The 23,524-nt window shown below is 36.1% G+C and overlaps 1 protein-coding gene and 2 long non-coding RNA genes across 16 annotated transcripts; 2 read left to right on the forward strand and 1 right to left on the reverse strand.

Annotated features, from left to right (window-relative positions):
- The first annotated feature begins 4,873 nt into the window (after positions 1–4,873).
- Positions 4,874–13,215, forward strand: LOC103413940 (peptidyl-prolyl cis-trans isomerase CYP18-2-like). 13 transcript variants are annotated; one of them, XR_011573881.1, is made up of 9 exons: positions 4,885–5,590; positions 5,721–5,794; positions 6,084–6,217; positions 7,789–7,865; positions 8,590–8,667; positions 11,546–11,619; positions 11,918–11,969; positions 12,782–12,823; positions 12,979–13,215. XR_011573881.1 is itself a non-coding variant. In XM_070809492.1 (6 exons), exons 1-6 carry the CDS (start codon positions 5,492–5,494, stop codon positions 11,555–11,557), a joined length of 474 nt encoding a protein of 157 aa, XP_070665593.1. In that variant the 5' UTR covers positions 4,885–5,491; the 3' UTR covers positions 11,558–11,859. The 13 variants fall into 13 exon arrangements, 1 of the variants encoding a protein (XP_070665593.1); XR_011573888.1 differs by lacking the exons at positions 7,789–7,865; positions 12,782–12,823; positions 12,979–13,215 and adding an exon at positions 5,901–5,962 and having other exon boundaries at positions 4,882–5,133; positions 5,473–5,590; positions 5,718–5,794; positions 11,918–12,185; XR_011573880.1 differs by lacking the exon at positions 12,979–13,215 and having other exon boundaries at positions 12,782–12,932.
- A 1,374-nt stretch (positions 13,216–14,589) lies between these two features.
- Positions 14,590–17,113, forward strand: LOC103450844 (uncharacterized). The gene is made up of 2 exons (XR_531611.4): positions 14,590–14,745; positions 16,812–17,113. It is a non-coding gene; the product is annotated as an uncharacterized lncRNA (long non-coding RNA).
- Positions 17,114–17,844: 731 nt separating this feature from the next.
- Positions 17,845–18,792, reverse strand: LOC139189986 (uncharacterized). 2 transcript variants are annotated; one of them, XR_011573892.1, is made up of 2 exons: positions 18,603–18,792; positions 17,845–18,002 (listed from the first exon to the last, which is right to left on the reverse strand). It is a non-coding gene; the product is annotated as an uncharacterized lncRNA (long non-coding RNA). The 2 variants fall into 2 exon arrangements; XR_011573891.1 differs by lacking the exon at positions 18,603–18,792 and adding an exon at positions 18,149–18,336.
- Positions 18,793–23,524: the final 4,732 nt, after the last annotated feature.

The raw sequence follows: 23,524 nt of genomic DNA on the forward strand, positions 1-23,524 counted from the left end.
ATTATTACACCCTTATATACCTTTTTTTTGTCCGAAAATACACTGTTATACACTGTCCACTGACCATGCTGCCCTTCATATAAATACATTGTGGGACCTAAAAACATGTTAAGTCTATGTGTTTGTTTCTTGTTTATTTTTTCCAATATTTTTAAGGTTTAAATGGAATGTTTGAGGGGAAGTCTAGAAAGCATTGGGAAGGTTTCAACTTTCAATAGAACAATCATGGGAACTGATTTTTGTAAAACTGTGCTTCAACCCATGCGCGCTCAACTTTGTTTATTTTTAGCTTTTGGATTGAATAAAACAACTGGATTATCAGAGGACAAAAAAAAAACATGGATATAGAATGACAAACAGAGTCGGGGTTTAGTTATTGAATGCAACCCTAGTCATCATTGTTACGCCTAAAATAAAGGGTTTCACACGAGCTCCCATTTTGTGGTTATGCAGCGGGCTTTTGCAGCGGTTACATAAGATTCTTAATTTTCTTGGAGGCATAACTAGTGTCAAGCCATGTAAGCACTTTGATGGTCTGTTTGGATTTTCTCAGCGAGCGGCAATGGCAACTGCTGTAATTCATGCCTTAAAAAAGGAGACTGTTAAAAGCCGGTAAAATGGAGTTTAGATTTGTGATTCTGTGCTCCGGTTTGGGCTCACGAAACTAACCAAGTCTGAGGAGGAGGAGTAATACTAACATATTTGGCAGTGGAGCATGGCAAGGACAGGTAGATTGCAAACCAAGCAAGCGTAGAGCTTGCTTCTTTATTGGACACGACTCCGGTCATATCATCCACACTCGTCCTCCTTACACTGACCGGATTAAGGACTTTCTTGGCAGCTTTCTCTAAACGGAAGACAAACGACCTTTAGAGTCCAGAGCTCAATTTCTACGGATAAGGATCTTGACAACCATGAATCTCTCGACTTCGCAGTGGTTAAGCTTAAAAGAGATGTTAATGGCAGTACTAGTACTACTGATAGGTAGGAAGGTACTGAATCTTATTCGATCATGAAGAAAGATGAGCGGAAAAAAGATACAAAAATGGTTGTGTTAATATTAGTGCTGAGTGCTAGCCAGAAAGTTATCGAATCATCCATGACCAAGAAGCAGTCGGAGTTTGGAGCCACAAGGCAACATGTCAAGATCAAGTTCAGAAACTTTCAACTTTTCAAAATCCCAACTGCAAATGCAAGATGTGCAAGAACTTATGTTCAAAAGAGATTAAGATTATGGACCTTACCCTGTCTCCAAGGCAGCTGAGGTGAGGGCTCAGCATCTGAAGAGAGTCTCAGTCTCCATTTGTTGTGGTTCCTGCAGTACATTATAGGCTGATGCCATTTCACGCCTGATTCCTCCAGTACATTATAGGAGGACGCCATGTCTGAGGAAATTCTTCCCTTGTATACTAACTTTTTCATGTTCTTTGACCATGCTGCCCTTCGTATAATTACACCCTTATATACCTATTTTTTATCCAAAAATACACTGTTATACACTGTCCTTTGACCATGCTGCCCTTCATATAAATACATTGTGGGTCCCAAAAACATGTTAGTCTATGGCTTAGTTAAGCATCGCACAAAATGCTTCACAAAATTTTTATTCAACTCACTTCAAGTCAAGCCAATTCAATTTAGAGCAACTCCACCCTTAAAAATTGAGTTGGCCCAAAGTCCCTTTAATCGACCTAAATGAATAGTAATTGACTTCAATAAACAATAATTAGCCAAATGCATTTCAACTCCTTAAAAATGAGCTAGCCCAAGGTCTAGTCAATTCGTATTAAAATATATATTTTAAATAATAAAAATAATTATATTTTTAATTTTGGATTGGATTTTTAACCAATCTTGTCATGTCACGTGTTATTATCCGAAAGTACTATTTTTGTGGATAGATTTTCGATCAGATTTTAAACCAATCACATCGCGAAATTTTAACTAATCTTGTCATGCCACGTGTCATTATCCAAAAGTATTATTTTTGTGGATAGATTTACAATAAGATTTTGAATCAATCTTGTCGTAGATTTTTAACCAATCTTGTCATGCCACGTGTTATAATCCGAAAGTACTATTTTTGTGGATAGCTTTCAGATAAGATTTTGAGCCAATCTCATCGCAGATTTTTAACCAATCTTGTCATGCAATGTGTCATTATCTGAAAGCACTATTTTTGTAGATAGATTTTCGATAATATTTTGAACAAATCTCGTTACGCCACGTGTCACTATCTGTTTATAATCCTTTATAATAGATTCGATAAAATTTTCAACCAATCACGTAGTCTCACGTGACATTATCCACAACCTCATTCTTTCTTTTTTTTGTTCATATAAACCCCACATTCATCCTAATTCATACACTAAACTCAAACTAGTTCATATTCTTTCTTCATCGTTTTTAAATCTTGAGTTTTTGCAGTGTGTTCTTCAAGAAGATTGTATGAAATCGATGAACAACAGCGCACCCCCAAATGGTCAACCTTTCTTGCTGAAACCATGGCCAGAGCAAAATATTCTACCTAAAACCATCACAAACTCAACCATTTTTTCTTTTTTCTACCTTCGATAACTTCAGAAACCTCCTCCATTCTGATTTATGTCCTCCATTCCTCTCCCGCCCCATTTCCAGATGGCGACTCCGACGAAGAAAGAGGGTCTCCTATCTATTGTGAGATCGGTCTCCACCGTTTCCACCAAGAGACAGGTACGAATTTTCCAAGCTGAAATTCCATCTGTTCTTGATACTTTGGGTGAGCGACTCGTTCTTTAAATCTCTTTCTTTTTACTCCTCCGACTCACACACGCACACAAAAAACCACATGCATAAACTTGGATGTTCAAACAAAAGTTGGATGAATACGACATGGGACGATATTTAAGGATGCTTTTACATCTAGTAAGATTTGCCGCGCAAACAACCAAAAATTACGATTTTTGGGTTGGTTCTTATTGGATCTGGTCGAGGACGGTTGGGCTTGATAGTTAATCGATCATTAATCACCTCTTAATCATCTATTAAGGGCGGGGATGTTTTTGTAATTTCAGATATTTAAATACTATAAACAGGAAAATAAATAAATATGTGATGAGGGGATCCATCAATGTTTGTTTACATTTGGTAAAATTTGTAAAATTTTGGGGTTTCACTTCCGTGTTATGGAGAAATTGTTTTTGTGTGCCAAAAATACAGTTAAGTACACCAAATTTCATAACATCATTAGTTAAAAAATTTCATTTTTAAAATTTTAATCAATTGTATTGTTATACTAAATTTATGTGCCTTATTTGGATATCATCATTTTACTAAATTGACAAATATGGCCAAGGGCATAACCGAAAGAGTTGCTGTGTGGTGGGACTATTTAACCAGACAGTGTTTATTAATTTTATTTTCTATTTTGCTAATTAAATTAAGGGAACTTTCACAAAAAACTTCTGGTACTGTTTACTTTAACAAAAAACCATATTTTTACACTAAAAAGTCAATCATAGTACTATTCCTTCAGTCCGTTGAGGTTTCAGTAAAGGCTTTAATTACGATATCATCAGTAGCTCTACCTGCATCTCCAAGTGCATCGACATGAGTTTTGTTATGCGCTCATCACCCACACTTGGTCGAAACTACAAACGGAGATGCAGTTTAGAAGGTAAATCTTCATCTTTATCTTTTGTTATTTGAAAAAAAAGAAGAAGGTGTTTTTCATTATGTTGCTTGGTTTAGCAGGTTTTTCTGTATCTCCTTTCTAATCTGAAAGCACTTGGCCCAAAAAAAATATAATAAGGCAATTGTTTCTCTTCTTTTTTAAAAAAAATTAAAAATGGAAACACAAGAACGGATTTAAGAAGCAAGTTATTTTATGAACAAACTTGAAGTTCATAGAAACCTATTTTCTTCTTGTTGTTGGGAAGGAATTAGTTATGAGGGGTAAGACCTTCAATAGGTCTTGGATGATTACATGTCAACCAGCATTCCTGCTGAACTTGACGATTAAGAAAACCAAGGTACTTGAAGATTACTTCTCTTCCAAGTTCCATGCAAGGCTCATAAAATTCTTGAAACTTATAAGGGAATTGCGTCAATAAAGTTTTTGGTTATGTTTACACTACAAGAAAAGTGGGCTAAGAACACAATTGATCTGTGTCCTTTTCATTTTCATTGAGCACCAATACATATCTGTGCGTTTTGAGTATCATTGAACACAAAACTATTTTATATGTGCCCTCTAAGCAAAAGGAACACCGGCGTGTGCCAAAAATGAAGTGTATTTGTGCCTACTTGCATGTGTCACCCTTAAATGTCAGAAATGAGATTTGTTTATTAATTTACTAAAGCACAATAAAAGTTTTCGTGCTCTCCAATGTAATATATTTAAATTAAAAGTAGGCCTTCATGTCCTTTGGTTTTACTTTTTCCCATTCTCAATTCTTTACATTTAGTTCACGCCTTTCCTCTCTCTCTCTCTCTCTCTCTCTCTCTCTCTCTTCTCTTAGAGCTGGTTTGGTATTGCTGTGCTTTGAAAAAAAACTGCTTGAGAATAAGCGGCTGTGAAATAAATCAGCAAAGTGTTTAGTAAATTTTTTTGTAAAAGTGATTTTGGAAAAAAAAAGCAGTCTAATAGTGGGTCTTTTCATTAAAGAAGCACTGTAGCTCCGTGTGCTTTGAAAAAAAGCCAGTTTTCCAAAGCTGCAAATAACAGCTTCAGCTTTTTCCTTTGATTTCAGCTTATTCTCACAGCAGCTTCCAAAATAAGCCTTTTTTTTTCAGTTTACCAAACACCTAAAATCCTCACAATTTTTTTTCATGGGTGTTTTTTTTTTAATCACCTCACTCCCAAACTAGGTCTTAAACTTAACTCCTTGTCCTCCGGACCTCCTCAGCAATCTTCCTCTCTCCCCCATTCGCTCTCTCCCTCCTCTTTCACGCAACAAAGCCTCTGTTCACCCGTCACCAACGACCGTCTAATTATACCTCCAGAATCCTCTTGTCGTCCTCTTTCCAACTCCCAAGTTTGTTTCTCCAAATTCTTAGCCGAATTTCCTCAATTTCAGATCTAAGCAACGGAGATCGTGGGCTTTCCTGCCAATTTCCGGCAAAGGCTGCCGGAATTGGACCTCGATGCAAGAGGTAAAAATGATCTCTCTTTCCCCCTCTCTCATCTATCCTTCTCCCTACTTTCATCTTCTGCTCTGCCTCCCTCAGACTCTCTTTCTCTCACCTCTGTCTCTCTCTCCGACTCCCTTTCTCTCTCTACCTTCCCAGATTCGGTCCGTCTCTCTTCCTTTTCCCGATCTGGTGGTTTTTGATGAACCAATCCAAAGCATAACTCCCAGATTCGGTCCATCTTTATTTTCTACTTTCCCAAATCCTAGATTCGGTCTCTCTCTAATTCTCTCTTATTTGATTTGATTTTCAAAAAATATATAGATCTATTTGATTTTCTTTCCTACTATTGTCTTCTTCAAGCTACATTGATCCGGATTTGATGAAGGAGAATCTTCGAGTCAGAAAGATGTGGGCAAGCAAAAAAGGAGGGCCACCGGAGGCCACCCTAGAAACCACCATTGACATCTTCACCATCGAGGTAAATTCTCCTTTTTCCCAAACTTTCCCTTCAATTTTCTTTCACTTTCTCAGTAACCAAACGGACAATTCAATCCATAAAGTTTGTATCTTTGACATTATTTGTGTTTTCAAATCGTTAAAAATAGTAGCTTTATTACAAACGTTCGCCGAGGACTTGCAAGAACTTCATGGGGCTCGCTCGCAGAGGATATTACTCATCCAGGTTTCATATTTTCTGCTTTTGTAGTGTATTTAATTATTATTATATATATATATATATATATATATATATATATATATTACTGACGGTTAAATTGGAATTGGGGTAGGATTTCATAGGGCAAGGTGGTGATCCCACTGGGGCAGGAAAGGGTGGCGAATCCATTTATGGGTGAAAAAAAATTCCCTTGAATTTCCCATAATGTATTGAAATTTGCCTTTTTTTTTTACCCCCGATTTTAATTAGATTTGAGAACCATAGTGAAGAACTTGTTTTGTATAATGGGTTTTAGGGGAAAGTTTGAGGACGAGATAAAACAAGAGTTGAAGCATATTGGAGCTGGCATCTTATCGATGGCGAATGCTGGTCCAAATACAAATGGAAGCCAGTTCTTTTTCATGTTGGCACCGTGCCCATCATTGGATGGTATGCTAACTTTTACCCAGTAATGTTAAGACTCTTTTTTACAACGTTGTACCAAATCTCTCATTCTTATTCCCATGTGCATGTCCATGTGTAGACCTTTTTGTAGCTTTCTAAGTTTGGGTTTTTCTTGATGTGTGCTTACGTGGTTTGGGATTACTTTCCTTTGCAAGCCTGGGTATTATATAAAGCTTTGCGCTTTTAGATTAAGGTGAAGTTTGATTATATCTTATAGTTAATTCTGATGCCCATCGCAAGGTGTATAATTTTTTTCCATTACACTTCTGTGTTCTATCTATTAAACTCCAGACCAACTACTAATCTCCTACAACAACAACAACAACAAAGCCTTTTCCCACTAAGTGGGGTCGGCTATATGAATCCTAGAACGCCATTGCGCTCGATTTTGTGTCATATCCTCCGTTAGATCCAAGTACTCTAAGTCTTTTCTTAGAGTCTCTTCCAAAGTTTTCCTAGGTCTTCCTCTACCCCTTCGGCCCTGAACCTCTGTCCCGTAGTCACAATCTTCGAACCGGAGCGTCAGTCGGCCTTCTTTGCACATGTCCAAATCACCGGAGCTGATTTTCTCTCATCTTTCCTACAATTTCGGCTACTCCTACTTTACCTCGGATATCCTCATTCCCAATCTTATCCTTTCTCGTGTGCCCACACATCCCACGAAGCCTCCTCATCTCCGCTACACCCATTTTGTGTACGTGTTGATGTTTCATCATCCAACATTCTGTGCCATACAACATCGCTGGCCTTATTGCCGTCCTATAAAATTTTCCCTTGAGCTTCAGTGGCCTACGACGGTCACACAACACGCCGGATGCACTCTTTCCATCCAGCTCGTATTTTATGGTTGAAATCTCCATCTAATTCTCCGTTCTCTTGCAAGATAGATCCTAGGTAGCGAAAACGGTCGCTTTTTGTGATCTTCGCTAGATTGCTCCAGTCATTAGTGTGGATAAGTATATAAATGGATAGAGATAGGAAAGCAAACACAAGATGTACGTGGTTCACCCAGATTGGCTACGTCCACGGAATAGAAGAGTTCTCATTAATTGTGAAGGGTTTACACAAGTACATAGGTTCAAGCTCTCCTTTAGTGAGTACAAGTGAATGATTTAGTACAAATGACATTAGGAAATATTGTGGAAGAATGATCTCGTAATCACGAAACTTCTAAGTATCGGAGTGTGGTGTCGTCTTGACTTGCCTTATCTGTCTCATAGGTAGATGTGGCATCTTCTCTTCTGCATCTTTCTTTCTTTAGTTATTTACATTTGAAAGAGTGAGAATTATATTATAGGGACTTTGGATTCTATTTTTATGTCCTAATTTGTGTGAGGATTGCTTGCCATCCATATAAGAATGTTATTAAAGTGTCAGGCAAAAGTCTTTATGTTTGAATCACAAACAAGTGCGTGTATACATAGCAGAATTACACCAATTAATCTGTGGGAGGAAGGATATACAACAGCTCATGAGATAAAAGATAAAGAATCATAATTTGAAAATTTGGAAGCCACTACATACTCATTTCTTGTTGCTCTGTGTAAATTTTGAAGGGTCTGACACTGAGGCACTCAAGCAACATTTTGGAAAGAAAATTTTGGAACTAGAAGATGAGAAAAGAACTGTGCAGGTTCACTTAAAACCTTAATATTTGATGTTCTTATTCTTGAGAGAACCGATATTCACTTAAACCTTTATAATTTTAGTTTTATTTTAGTTGGGGATAGAATATGTAAAATTATAGTTGTTTTTATATATAATGGTTGTGAATATCTTTGTAAATTGTAATATTATAGATGCTTGTGGTTGTGGGCTGTTTTAATTTTATGAAAAAATAATTTTTTGTTTAGCCTCAAATCTCAATTTGTAGGTGATTTGGGTTTTTAAATATTTTTTTAAATAGTTGACATATTGGGCACAATAACAATAAATGTGCTAACATGGGTGGTAGCAGTCACTTGACAACTTTGTCAGAATTGGGCACAAAATGACCTTTATTTGTGCTTACACTTTTCAACACAGCATACCTTATTGTGCCATTTGACAAATGGTGACGCCCATAGAGGGCACAGACAATATTTTAGTTGCTGCATTGTTGCTATTGGTCTATGGGCACAATTGTTGGTGCTTTTTGGCCTCAAAGGGCACAGATCATTTATTGTGCACAGTGGTCATTTTTGTTGTGGTGTTAACGAGTCGTGACGGTTATGTTTCCTTTCCCTCATTTACTGGTAAAAACTATCCGCTCATATTGATTTTTTATGCCTTCCTACGCTAATTTTCATCTATTGTGGCATAGTGAAATCACGTACGATAGCATTCTTAGCTGATTGGATTCGTCTCTTGCTTTTCAGAGGCTACAAAAATATATGCATGCACGTAATTTTGACATCATGAGCATCATTTTGGCTGATTTGGAGAATTTGTTCAAGGTAAACCAACTATTTCTTTCTTTTTTTGTTCATTTCAGTGGATGGATTTAATCTTTGTTCATTAAGAATCACGAGATGGATAGAGATAGATCGATTTTTTGCTTTAGTACATCCTGCATTGGTGATTGTTGCTCTATCAGTTGATAAAATCTCCATACAAACTGCAGTCAAGCAAAAAACGTGTTCCAAAGATGCATGAACTTGAAGTATACTATTGTTTGTGACATTCACACATACATTGGGATCAAAAGTAAACAAAAACCACAAATCAAATAGCTTTCAATTTGGGAACCATGGTCCATGTAATTTCAATCCATTCATTTACTGTGATAACAATCCTACGATCTACCGCAAATCCTACTTTTATTTATCCTAATATTAAATCCTATAATCTACCCCAAATCCTACTTTTATTTAACCTAATTTCAAACCTACACTTGAAAATCCAAGTGTCTCATATCTAGTAGTCACTATACTCTATCAGATTGTACACTAAATCTGTTAAGTATTCCTTGACAAATAAAGTTTATGTGCCACTTTCAGCCGCTTTGTTCCTTTCATTATGTGAACTGCTACATAATAGAATCTTAAATCTTTACAGTCATCTGAATCATAAAATCTTGGTGATTCTTCAACCATTTGTAATCTTCTGGACTTAAAAACCTTCTCAAGTTCACTTTTGCCTGTAAATGTCACAATTCGAAGATAAAAGTGTCCTTGGAGATAAGCCAACGCATGACCCATTTAGAGAGAGACTTTCGTGCAATCCTTCATTCACTATAAACAGTCAAAATAAAAATATTTTCTTTTTATTTTTTAACATACGTACATAACCAATATAGTATTACTTGCCAAGAATCATCCTCAAGGATAATATTTCCATTATCCTTTCGGTCAAGGTCAGCAGGTTACACCAAAAATAAAGCAAACCACCAAATCTAAGAGCACCAAATTTTTTATAAGCATCAGTGAAAGTTTAGATTTGAAGAGTCCTAATACCTTTTGAAGTAATCTTTAGGTTTAAAAAATAACATATATCATTTAAATATAAGACAACCATGATGTTATAATTAACAATAAAATATGAGATTTGTTATGTTACCTCTAAACGGAGGACCATAATCTGGATTGTCCAACGCAACAATAAACAAAGTATGAAGGCATTTTCTTTTGCTTGAACCAATTCGACTGCTATTGGGACTTCCTCGAATTGATGGTTATTAGTTCGTCTATCCTTATAATACATTTTTTCATATAAAGAGCCGAGATGCGTTATACCACTGCCCATCAGTTGAAAAAATGTATCTTCTTTTGGGTTATAACGCATCTCGGCTCTTTATATGAAAAAATGTATTATAAGGATAGACAAACTGATAACCATCAGTTGGAGGTAGGCTCAATATCAGTCGAATTGGTTCAAGCATAAGAAGATGCCCTTCATGCTTTGTTTATTGTTGTGTTGGACGATCCGGATTTCGATCCTCCGTTTGGAGGTAACATAACAAATTTAATATTTTACTGTTAATTATAACATCATCATTGTCTTATATTTAAATGATATATATATATATATATGTTTTTTTTTTTTTGAAACCTAAACAATAGCTGAGATTACTTCAGAAGCTACTAACACTCCTCAAATCTACAGTTTCATTGATGCTTATAAAAAAATTGGTGCTCTTACGTTGAGTGGTTTGGAGGACAAAGCTTTATTTTTGGTTTACCCTGCTGACCTTGACCTAAAGGATAATGGAAATATTATCCTTGAGGATGATTCTCTGTAAGTAAATACTATATTGGTTATGTATGTTAAAAAATAAAAAGAAATTATTTTCTTTTTGACTGTCTACGTGAATGTAGGATTGCACGAGAGTCTCTCCCTTTATGTGTTGTCTTATCTCCAAGGACACTTTTATCTTCGAATTGTGATATTTACAGGAAAAAGTGAACTTGAGAAGGTTTTTTTAAGTCCGAAAGATTACAAATGGTTGAAGAATCACCAAGATTTTATGATTAAGATGACTGCAAAGATTTAAGATTGTATTATGTAGCAATTCACACAATGGAAGGAACAAAGCGGCTAAAAGTGGCACGTAAACTATATTTGTCAAGGATTACAACAGATTTTGTCTACAATCTGATAGAGTATAATGACTATTAGATATGAGACACTAGGATTTTAAAGTGTAGGTTTGAAATTAGCTAGGTTAAATAAAAGTAGGATTTGGGATAGATTATAGGATTTAATATAAGGATAAATAAAAGTAGGATTTGCGGTAGATTGTAGGATTGTTATCACAGTGAATGAATGGATTGAAATTACATGAACCATAGTTCCCAAATTGAAAGCCATTTGATTTGTGGATTTTGTTTGCTTTTGATCCAAATGAATGTCATCTGTTCTGTGTTTTTTCCAGTGAGTGCACGTTTTAATGTGGTGTCTGGGCTTAAGGGATTAACTAAACATGTTTTGAGTAATTGTGCATAATGTCGAATCATCAATAACTGCTTTAGTCATTTTAAGTGAGAGGAGGCTGATATATATTTGATTGTTTCTATGCAACGATGGCTGTAACAACCCACGACATCGTACCACTTGAATGTTTCTCATAATCCTCTTTGACATCATGGACACCGTTGTTTGTGACTCCTTTTACCACGATGTCCCCCTGCCTTCTTTAGGTAACCCCAATCCCTATCTTTTTCTGTTTTCTTCAATTGTGTTGTGTTCTCTTGTTAATTCAATTGGGTTGTATTATAATCAAGAAAAGGAGAGCAATTTATCAACTTTCACTGGTTTTATGGAAATTGAAATTTTTGATGTCATGCAATGTTGTACTTAATATTCAGCTAATAACAAGTGGGATTCTGTGTGCAGAATGTCTTTTGAAGAATAAATCAAATGCAAGCACCTGACTGCGTGAACGATTCGATAAGGGAGTTAGTGATGAGGTACACTTGTACTTGGTGATGTAAAATTATGTTTACTAGGACTGCTAAGTGAATCCAATGTGATATCAGTGCATGTTTTTCATCTTTCAGTCAACAACTTTGAACAGAGTTTTAAGATTCAGTTGGTAGTTTGGCTTCTGAGAAGCTTTTGTGAAAATAAATGTTAGAACTCAAGTTAAAGTGTATAGTTTTGTTCAATTTGAAAGGAATTGAACCAAAATTGGACATTTTAAGTATGTATTTTTTGTCCCAGGTATAGCATGTCAATTTGTGTATCACAAAATTATTTTTACCCCAGGTGGAGCTAGCAAGAACATTCTTTAACGATGGAAGGCCTCTAGATTTGGAAGGTTGTTTCTTACTACTTCCCAGCCATGTCAGTGGTCATTTTTGTATGTCAAATACTGCATCACTCGTTAGTTTTTACTTTATTCTTAGCTGTTAGAATGTACTTGAGAATGACTTTTCATTTTGCTTCGTTTTTTCTGCTAATAATCTTGTGTAAACGGTTATTTTTCTTGCTGTATGAAGTTTGGCACTGATAGTGAAGAACAATGGTTTACGAACTGTGGGGTTCTAGTCTGTGAAAACCTTTTGCAGCATAAACTGTTAGCCATTGAAATCTCAATATATCAATATTTTCATGACTCTCAAGTACGTGGTGAATGTGAAACAGTATCCTGTGTTTAATCCGCATTTTCGGGGAACGGTTCAACTTGCAATCACAGTCTTCTGTTAGAGTTAATCATTTGTTTCAAATTCGAAAAGAGCAGGGAAAACGATATACTATTGTAAAATGCTGGTGGTCAAGATTGCAACATGGTATATATCCTGTTGAATGGTCACAACTGCTACGTATGACATAGTTTTTATTATGAATTACATTATCCTGCAAAATGTAGATACGTTGTGCTGATTCCAAAACCATTACCACAGGAATTGTTACTTTCTTATTATCTCCTTTGTTACGTTTGAAATCTTCATCACAAATTGCTTCTGAATGACTTCCAAAATATTGTCAGTTGTATTGATTGGAGAGACTAAAGAACTGAAGTCTCTGCTTTCACATGATTACATTCTCATACAATTTGCTTTTATCTATATGCGCTCTTTCTTTCTGGAATCTGAATCTTACAGGAAAGTATTTCATTTAACTTTGCAGGCCTGAAAATATGAACAGGGAAAGGATACTCCTATGTTAAAGGTGTTAAAGAATTGCTTGATGTATTAAAACATAACAACTACGAGAGATGCATGCCTTCACAAACTATCCCATCTGATGAGATGAAAATTCTACAATCTTTTTCTTTTAAGCGAAGCAATTCATCGTTTTTTAGGAATCCCTTCTTTTCTGAATAGGTCGTACCCAGTGCACAAGACTTCCGCTTTACGCAGGGTCTGGGAGAGGTGAATGTCGGCTAGCCTTACCCCCATTTATGAAGAGGCTGCTCCCAAGTCTCGAACCCGAGACCTACTGCTAATCTAGTTCTATACCCTTGAGAGCATAATGTCATTTGAAATCTGCTCCTTTGAACATTAGTTCTTGCACATCCTGCATTTGCAGTTGGATTCTGAAAAGTTGAAAGTAGAGGTCAATATTTATGCTTCTGAACTTGATCTTGACATGTTGCCTTGTGGCTCCATACTCCGACTGCTTCTTGGTCGTGGATGATTCGATAACTTTCTGGCTCGCACTCAAGACTAATCATTTTTGTATCTTTTTTCCCCTCATCTTTCTTCATGATCGAATAAGATTCAGTAGCTTCCTACCTATCAATAGTACTAGTACTGCCATTAACATCTCCTTTAAGCTTAACCACTGCGAAGCCGAGAGATTCTTGGTTGTCAAGATCCTTATATATATCTGTAGAAATTGAGCTCTGGACTCTAAAGGTCGGTTGTCTTCCATTTAGAGAAAGCTGCCAAGAAAGTCCTTAATCCGGTCAGTGTAAGGAGGACGAGCGTCGATGATATGACCTGTGTCCAATAAAGAAGCAAGCTCTACTTGCTTGGTTTGCAATCTACCTGTCCTTGCCAAGCTCCACTGCAAAATATGTGAGGAGAACTCCTCCTCCAAAGACTTGGTTAGTTTCGTGAGCCCAAACCGGAGCACAGAATCACAAATCTGAACTCCATTTTACCGGCTTTTAACAGTCTCCTTTGTTGGGCATGAATTACAGCAGTTGCCATTGCCGCCTGAGAAAATCCATCAAAGTGCTTACATGGCTTGACACTTGTTATGCCTCCAAGAAAATTCTATTCAAAGTTGAAACCTTCCCAATGCTTTCTAGACTTCCCCTCAAATGTTCCATTTAACCCTTAAAAATATTGGAAAAAATAAACTAGAAACAAACACATAAAGCAGTAGCCATCATTTTAGTTCTAACTCCGCGTAAACACAACAAGAGCGACAATCACATAATCAATCTAATAGACACAATCCAGTGGTAAGGGTGGAGCATACTGAATTTATTCATGAGATCCTCTAGAAGTGGCATTTCAGACGGCCCATGCACCCTCCTTTTTCATGTCAAACTCTGCATGTTGGAGAAGTTAATACCTTTATGATTATGTTGTTTAATTTCTAAGATATTTTAATTAGGGTTTTCTTACTTAATAGACCCAAACTTGGCTTGCCAAACTGTGCTTCATAGGTTATAGGCATTCCAGTCTTTCTTACCATGTGTTATAGAATCATGCTTCCACTAAGTTGAATTGACTTGACTTGAAGTGAGTTGAAAAAAAAATTTGTAAAGCGTTTTGTGTGATGCCTAACTAAGCCATAGACTAACATGTTTTTGGGACCCACTATGTATTTATATGAAGGGCAGCATGGTCAAAGGACAGTGTATAACAGTTTATTTTCGGACAAGAAAAATGGGTATATAAGGGTGTAATTATACGAAGGGCAGCATGGTCAAATAACATGAAAAAGTTAGTACATAAGGAAGAATTGCCCGAACCCTACTCGTCTCTGTACCCCGCTCTCCCAGCAAACCTATGAAACACTCACTCTCTCTCTCTTTCCCATGAAACGCCGATCCAAAGCCAGAACCAGATCCGAGGCCAAGAGCCCCCGCGGATCCGGGAATAGGAAGAAACCAGCCTAACAGTGGAAGCTTCGAGGTGAGATCTGGATTTGTCTTTGGTATGCATGCTTTTGGATTTTGTTTTAGGATGTCTTTTTAGTTTTTTTGTTTTCTTATTATCCATCTTCTTTAAATTCGTAATCTCATCAACTTTTATAAACATTTCCTGTATAAAAACATTTTGCAAAAGGCATAACTTGCCTTATGATTGTTTTGTGAGATCCCATAATAATGAGGACGGATTCAAGGATAACAGGTTACTATCCTTGGGACAGTTAAACTTTATGAGATCAGTGCTCAACCACAAACAACGATATCAAGATGTAATGACATAATTGATTCGGCTTATATTGTGGATAGGGTATCACATGATGTGGAACTTAGTTGTCGAATGACATTTGACCAAATTATTGAGAATGACAATTACTCTCACCAAGGATTTTCGTTACAGATTGCCTCTATAAAGGCTGGGGTATGCAATTTTAAACTTTAAATTTTCCTCTGTTTTCTCTTTAGTTTTATTCATATTTTTTTCTGTAGCAATTATATATATATATATATATATATATTACGCAGAGACCCAAGACATACTATTTGGAGCATTATGTTTTCATGTATCATGTTGTTGGGTGTAAACACCCTCTCTGTAATTGTCCAAGGTGGCCTATTTTCTATGAAAGAAACTGGATGGAATGTTAGCGGCTATGGATTTGGAATCAGACGTGTTGGTGATCTATATGGTAAAGCCATACATGTTGATAGAGAGACTTTGAACCATCAGTTAACGGGCCCAATATAAAAGAAAATGAGGTCATGCATTGACATACTTGCAGGGAGACTATTATATCCGACTTGTGACGTTCAAAGTCTTTCTATCAACATGTATGACTTTACTATATAGATCACCGAGATGTTTGATTCCGAATCCATGACCGCTCCCCATCCGTATGCACATTCCCTCCAGTTTCTTTCATAGAAAATGGATCACTTGGACAAGGGTCTTTACACCAAAAACATGATCTATGAAAACATAATGCTCCAAATAGTATGCCTTGGGTCTCTGCGTAAAATATGTGTTGTGTGTATATATAATTGCTACAGAAAAAAATATATGAATAAAACTAAAGAGAAAATTAAGGAAAATTGAAAGTTTAAAATTGCATACCCCAGCCTCTATAGAGCCAATATGTAACGAAAATCATTGATGAGAGTCGTTATGTGTAATATAATACTTGGCATTCTCAATAATTTGGTCAAACGTCATTCGACCGCTAAGTTCCACATCATGTGATACCCTATCCACGATATAAGCCTAATGAGTCATGTCATTACATCTTGACGTTGAGCACTAATCTCATGAAGTTTAATGGCTGTCCCACGGATGCCACCATGGTAACCTGTTATCCTTGAATCTGTCCCCATTATTATGGCGTCTCGCAAAACAATCATAATGCAAGTTGTGCCTTTTGCGAAATGTTCCTATACAGTAAATGCTTATAAAAGTTGGTAAGATTACGAATTTAAAGAAGATGGACAACAAGAAACCAAAAAAACTAAAAAGAGATCTTAAATAGAGCACATACAGTTTTCAGGCAAGGTCAGCAAAAGTTACTGACATTTTATAGCAAGATCCAAAATATTCATAATTGTCCAACATATTAGGGAGCAAACATCAACAACAAAGAAAGATATCAAAAATGCATATCAAGGTTTCGCTAGTGTTGTTTAATTCAGATTCACTGATCTGGTTAGTTTAGCATCAATAACTAAAACATAATACTAGGAATGAGTTAGAGGAGTGATTTTGTGGCTTAACAGATAACCCTTGGTAAGTTCTAACAATATCTGAGTTTAGGTATCTGACTCAAAAAAACCAAAGGATGAAAATACGATATCGGTGAATAATACAATACAAAACACATGAAACCATCTAACTTGTCAAAATGGATTCTGTTTCTTATTAAATAAACAAATTCTGAACCCAATGCACAACAAGAATTATATAATACTGCTGAATATATCAAGACAAATGCGTGAACAACTTTTCCGGATATCATTTTCTGAAAGTGTATCATGTGAAAAACGATATGGAAGATTTTTCAGGTGCTGCCATAGAGAATGAGCTCAAGTAAACACACCCATCAAAGTTGAGATATATATATAAAAGCAATGACCTTTTCAAACTCCACATAGGTTTGTTCACGTGCAATGGACATCAAAGTGGATAATAAGGAAGCTGCTGCTTGCCATTCAGATTGATTAGTGCTGGATGCCATCATTGTTGGTCGGTTACTAATATTTAGAAGGTCAACAGATTCAACTGCAATGACACCATTGTAATATGTTCTCGAATCTAAAACTATGTTTATCACATATGGCAAAACAATCATAAGTAAATTCCCTCACTCTCTTCGCTTTTCCGATTTGGATTTTTCACAAGAAAAGATAAATTAAAGAAAATCGGTTAAGGTGATTTGAACATGTGATTCGAAGACCTACCGATGCTCTGGTTATAAGATGCGATTATGAGACAAAAGTTTAGGGCAAAACAGGTAAGACCTAGGAAGACTTGATAAAAGACTAAGAAAAGACGTGGAGTACTTGAACTTAACAAAAGACTTGACGCAAAACCGAACTCAGTAGCTTTCCAGGTTTCATACAGCCGACCCACCAACTGGATAATGTTGTGCGGAAGCGTCAAATATGAAACCAATAAGCTATAATAGCAAATACCATCTCTCCCAAAAGCTACACAACATGTAGCAGCAACATCTTTGATTGAGGAATTACTAATAAAAGGGGATTACAAACAAATGGGAAGGAGCATCATTGTTTCAAATGGGAGAGCCGAACACTCTCCCTGGTATGGCTCTCATCTGATGCCGCTCCCCCCAAAACCAAAGGCATAACCAAATGCCTTAATATAAACAAAAAGAACAAACATCATAATTGCCACTCATGTGGCCACATCATAAAGGAAAACCTCCTAATGATGTTCCCACATCATTATGTCCTTCATTCTTTTGTTTTGTTTAATAACCGAAAGGTGATTTGGCTTGTTTTCCACTTGGCCACTAATTTGGCCATTATCCAACAGATAAGGCTTTGTCGTTGTTGAGCTTTTCACAATTGCCCCTAAATTTGAAATATTTTATATTCATAAAATCCCTGAGTTCCTCTGTATACATTTATAGGTGTCCCGTGACTAGAAGGGAAAAAAAATGATATGAGCAAGTAAAAGTTGTAAAGCTAAGGAAATACTTATTCCTGAACAGAAGGCTCAACGAGCAAAACCTGAGAAAATAGAAACAGAACAGTGATGGATTAATATTATTACTATTTAAAAATATCTATTCATTTTTCTATTTATGGCATTTAAATATTTTAAACTGAAAATTACAAAAATGTCTACTCTTAATGAGCGATTAACCGAGACAAACCTCCTGCATTCTGTCCTCCACCTCCGGCCCTGTTTTTCTATGAAGACTTTGACGACAGAGTATCTCCTATCCATAGCTAGGTCAGTCTGCACCCCTCCACAAAGAAATGGTTGTGGATTTTCGAAGATTAAATTCTGTCAGTTATTGGTAATTCGGATGAGTCGACTTGAGCTTTAGTCTTTTTTTTTTTTAGTCGTACAACTCAGACACGTATCATGCATAAACTTGATGTTTAGTGTTCAGTTCGTACAATTAAAAAAAGATATTAAAGTACGAGTCGACTCATCCGAGTTACCAAGAACTAATGGAATAACCTCTCGAAAAACCTGTACCCTTACTTGGTGTAGGGTGAAGATCAACCCAGCAAGCCATCAGAAAATAAGGCTGGAGATCCAAATGGAGGATAGGATGCAGGATGTTTGTCTCGTATTTGATGATCGTTGCAAACACGTACTAAGCGAGAACAGGCGCACAATGTCGTTGAGCTGGGGTAAACACTGTAAGGAATGAAAAGGAAGAAAAACGGTTCAGTTGGTCATTGGTTTAGCTAGGATCTGTTGCGATGGTCATGGTTTTAGCCAGGATCTGTGGGTGTGTGCAGTGGTTAGGGTTTTTGGGGAAGAGAATAAGAAGAAAAAAGGGAGTGAGGAAGAGGTTGGTTTGTGAAATAATGCTCGTGAAACCACACACTTATACTAGACGGAGCCAGTTAGAGCAAATGATTCTTGAACTTTAGTTAAACAACTTAAACTAGACCGCACATTTACACACTAACCAAACTTCAAAATACACACAAACCAAACTTCAAAATACACAGCAAACTTTAAAATATACACCAACCAAATTTCAATGGACAAACTAACCAACCAAACTTCAATACACACACCAACCAAACTTCAATATACAAACCGACCAGCTAAACTTTAATACACGCACCAACCAAACTTCAATATACAAACATCCAACCAAACTTTAATACACCACCAACCAAACTTTAATACACACAACCAACCAAATTTCAATCGTTGGATTTTTTTTTTTTTTTTTTTTTGGCCTTTGGATTTGAAAAAACACATGAAGTTATGAACTATTAGATCAAAATCTAAAGATTGCCCAACAAATAAAATTTGAATCTGGACCATTGATCACCACCTCCAGCTCAGAAATCGAACAGCTCGCAATTCCCTATAATAGTAAAATGTTACCGTTCCGTAACTGCGCCCTATTAATGTTGTTACCAACTGCAGTTTGAAGAACTTCAGCTCGAGCTAACATCAAATAAACCCACCACCATAGGGGTCGTAATCAGCTTTGATTTCGGTTAAGACTCGTCAGTTTTTTCTGGTTATTGCAACGTCCTAATTACTGCTAACGCAGTGTGTTGAAAAAAACTAACAGAACTTTGATTTTTTCTGGTTATTGCTGGAAATGTTTCCTTGTGAATATCTGTGGAAATTGAGGTTGATCAGTCCAAATACTTAAGTCATGTGAAGTTTTCGTTGCATGTGTTCCTCTAGGGTAAGAAAATTAGTTTTGAATTTTATGGTAGGATATAATTCCAGATGTTGATATGATTCATTACTGTGTCCTCATATATTTTCCGACGTTAGATTTTAGGAAATTTTAACGAAAATTTTCCGGTACTGTTCATTTTAACGAAAAATCATATTTTTACACTAAAAAGTCAATCCTGATACTATTCACTTTACCCTTTATTTTGTTATTATCGTTAAAACTCAAAGTTTTCAAAGTTTTTTCATTAGTTTTCCTTAAATTTTAAACTATTACCTGTACTGCACCTTTAGGGTTTGATAAGTGCATCTGATGAACTAAGAGAGCTAGCAGTAACGGGTCTCGGTGTATGCTGCTGATAACTTTTCAAAAATCTGACTGGCGATTATTTGATTGTAACTGCAGGTCATAAATAAAGTGTGGGATCGCGTTGAAACCCTTTTTTCTTTGCTTCAAACGTCATTGGTAAAAGCGTCTATTGGATAACACAGTCTTCTAGTCATGTTTTTCCGAGAAATTTTTTTATAACGAAAATATAAGTGGTATATTACTGTTTTTATGTAAGTGATAAGAAAATTTATTTTTTAAATTATTAACTTTTTAACATACATGTCCCATCATTTATATAATAACACATGAATTGTAGAAAATCAATGGATATTAATTAACGAGAGGTGTGTAAAAAGTAAAATAGGATGTGTGGATAGCATACCCTTATCTTAATTAGCTGGTGTTAGATCGTGCGGTGAGAGATGTACACGTGATAAAACAAGTCTCCAAACACAAAAGGACACGTCAAAAAACAACTAAAAAATTAAAAACTTGAACGAACATAACAAATGAAAACGTGTCCATTATCAATTAGTTTTTCACTCTTTCAGCATATTTTATTGTGGAATGTCAGTGCGTCCAATATGAAAGTAGAGATTTTTCGATGTAACCGACAAACGAATTAATACCTCATGTATTATTATATAACTTATAAAATATATATGTTAAAAAATTAATAATTTAAACAAATAAAATTTCTCACTATTTATATAAAAACATTTATTTCCATCACAATAAAAAATTTCTCCTGCTTGAGTAGGCAAATCATACTGAAAAGTCATGTGACTGAATATTAGGGGGTGTATTCAATTGAGAATGTGAGAGATTTTAATGGATTTATAAATCCATGGATTTTTATGGAGTTTAATTGATTTGTAGAGATTCCATATAAAATTTTGATTCAATTCTCTCGAAATCTCATGGGAAGAGGTGAGATTTGTGGATACTTAAAATACACTACGAAATCTCTCCAATTCCCTCTAATTCTTTAACTTTCTCAAATTCTTTAAAATCAATTTCTAATTGAATACACCTGGAATGTTATACACTACGAAATCTCTCCAATTTCCTCTAAGGATTTTAATAAACTATTTTGAAATTCTAATTGAATACACCTAGAATTTCAGAGAATCACTTAAAATCCTAATTGAATACCCCTGGAATTATTAATTCCCTGAAACTCTCTCAGAATCCTAATTGAATACACCCTCTTAGAGAGGCATTTGTTAATTTTTGTTTTACTTTTTCTTTCTTAACCTTGTATCCAAAGAAGGGAGAGGATCCTCTCCGGACCGAATCCTCTTTCTTCTTCATTTTTCTCTGCAGTCGTTGCTTCCCTGGAGTCGGCGTCGTGCTTCCCCTGAGCCTTCCTCCCCCAAATCCCCACCATCGTCAACAACCAGCCCTCTCTCCCAGGTTGTCTCTCTCCTCTACTTCACGGTGAAGCCTTCACCATCATGAAACCCAACAGTAGGAACCAACACTGTCGCCATCTTCGTACATACTAGATCAACGGCTAGCAATTTTCTTTGGTTTTCAATTATCCCTATATGGCCGAACCTTCTTAACCCTTTACAATCCCCAAGCCCCAACAAAGAAAAAACTCGTCTCTCTCCGCAGCAAAGCCATGAAACCCTCTCTCTCTCTGTCACCCACTGCCATACCCATGAAACGCCGATCCAAAGCCAGATCCGAGGCCAAGAGCCTTCTCGGATCAGGATTCAAGGCCAAGAAGAGCCTCCTCGGATCAGGATTCAAGGCCAAGAGCTTCCCCGGATCCGAATCAGGATCCAGTCATAGGATGAATCCAGCCCAACCGCAAAAACTCCAAGGTGAGATCCGGACTCGTCTAGCATACATGCTTTTAGATTTTAGATTTTGTGATCTTGTGAGGAAGATTACTAGTAATTTCATGGGTTAGGGTTTTGAGTTTGAGGAAAATTGTATAATCTTCCGCGAATCCTATTTTTATTTACCCTAATCTCAAATCCTACAATCTACTGCGAATCCTACTTTTATTTATCTTAATTGCAAATCCTATATGAGATTAAAGTCTCATATCAACATATAAAAATCAATACTCAGAAAGTTCAACCAAATTGTCTATAGTGCTTGTCCATATCTTGAATAGGTAGACTTTGTGTGCCACTTTGACCCGCTTTCTCCCTTTCATTTTCGGCACTGCGATATAGTAAAAGCATAGACCTTCACAATCATTTGTGGCATAAAAAGGTGGTGGTTTTTGAACCATCTGTAACCTTTTGGATTCAAAAACTCGTATAAATTCTTTTTTGTCTTTAAACGTCACAAGTCGGATATAATAGGGTCCCTGATAAAATGCCAATGCATGATCCATATTTCTACATGATCCTTTGACATCCTGCATATTGGGGTAAATAGTTAATTAAAAAGACAATTTTTTTTTTCACTTACATAACAAGTATAGTATGTACATTCTATATACTTGTGAATAATGTCCGCATTATTATACCCGAATCAAGATCTCTGAGCTAAACTAAATATGCAGCTTTGTCCTCACGCCTCCTCAGCATATCTGTATGATATCAAGGCTTTTAAAGATATTAGTAAAGAATTTGATGTCATAGGGATATTCTGAAGAGGCGAGGACAAAGCTGCATATTTAGTTTACCCCAGAGAGCTTAATGGATATAATATTGTGGACATTATTCTCAAAAGTGATTAGATAGAATGTACATACTATACTTGTTATGTAAGTTAAAAAAAGATTGTTTTTTTAATTAACTTTTACCCCAATATGCAGGATCTTAGACGATCATGTAGAAATATGGGGTCATGCGTTGGAGGGAGACTATTATATATGACTTGTGACGTTCAAAGACGAAAAAGAATTTATATGAGTTTTTGAATCCAAAAGGTTACAAAGGGTTAAAAAACCATCACATTTTTATAGCTCAAATGATTGTGAAGGTCTATGCTTTTAATATATCGCAGTGCCAAAAATGAAACGGAGAAAGCGGGTCAAGGTGGCACACAAAGTCTACATGTTCAAGATATGGACAGGCACGGTAGACAATTTGGTTGTACTTTCTGTGTATTGATTATTATAGGTTGATGTGAGACTTTAATCCCAAGTAGGATTTGCAATTAGGATACATAAGTAGGATTCGCGGTAGATTGTAGGATTTGAGATTAGGCCGTTGGATTGTTGTGTTACAAAGAATGAATGGATTGAAATTACATGAACCATGGTTCTCAAATTGAAAGTCATTTGATTTTGTTGTTTTTTTTATTTGCCTTTGATCCAAATGCATGTACGAATTGCATCTGTTTTGTAATGGAGGAGTCAGGTTTGAAATGGCATCAGCCTATATTAGGTCCAAAGGGTGCTGTATTTTTTACTTCAGCAGCTATTAGCAGATTTTTTACTGCATTGCTGGATTCTGTTCAATCCTTTGATTGCAAAAGTAAGTAATATTTACAAAAACCGGAAAGTTCAACATCGTCACTGATGAACACAAAGAAGGAAAACAGCTAGGACGTACCTACGCTGAA

The sequence above is a fragment of the Malus domestica genome, chromosome 12, assembly GCF_042453785.1.
Source record: "Malus domestica chromosome 12, GDT2T_hap1".
Lineage (NCBI taxonomy): Eukaryota > Viridiplantae > Streptophyta > Magnoliopsida > Rosales > Rosaceae > Malus > Malus domestica.

Bases quoted from the DNA above. Each gene is read 5' to 3' on its own strand.
- LOC103413940 (XM_070809492.1), top strand. From the start codon at position 5,492: ATGAAGGAGAATCTTCGAGTCAGAAAGATGTGGGCAAGCAAAAAAGGA. The intron at 5,795-6,083 runs GTTTCATATTTT...AATGGGTTTTAG, and splicing joins AGAGGATATTACTCATCCAG to GGGAAAGTTTGAGGACGAGA. The intron at 7,866-8,589 runs GTTCACTTAAAA...CTTGCTTTTCAG, and splicing joins ATGAGAAAAGAACTGTGCAG to AGGCTACAAAAATATATGCA.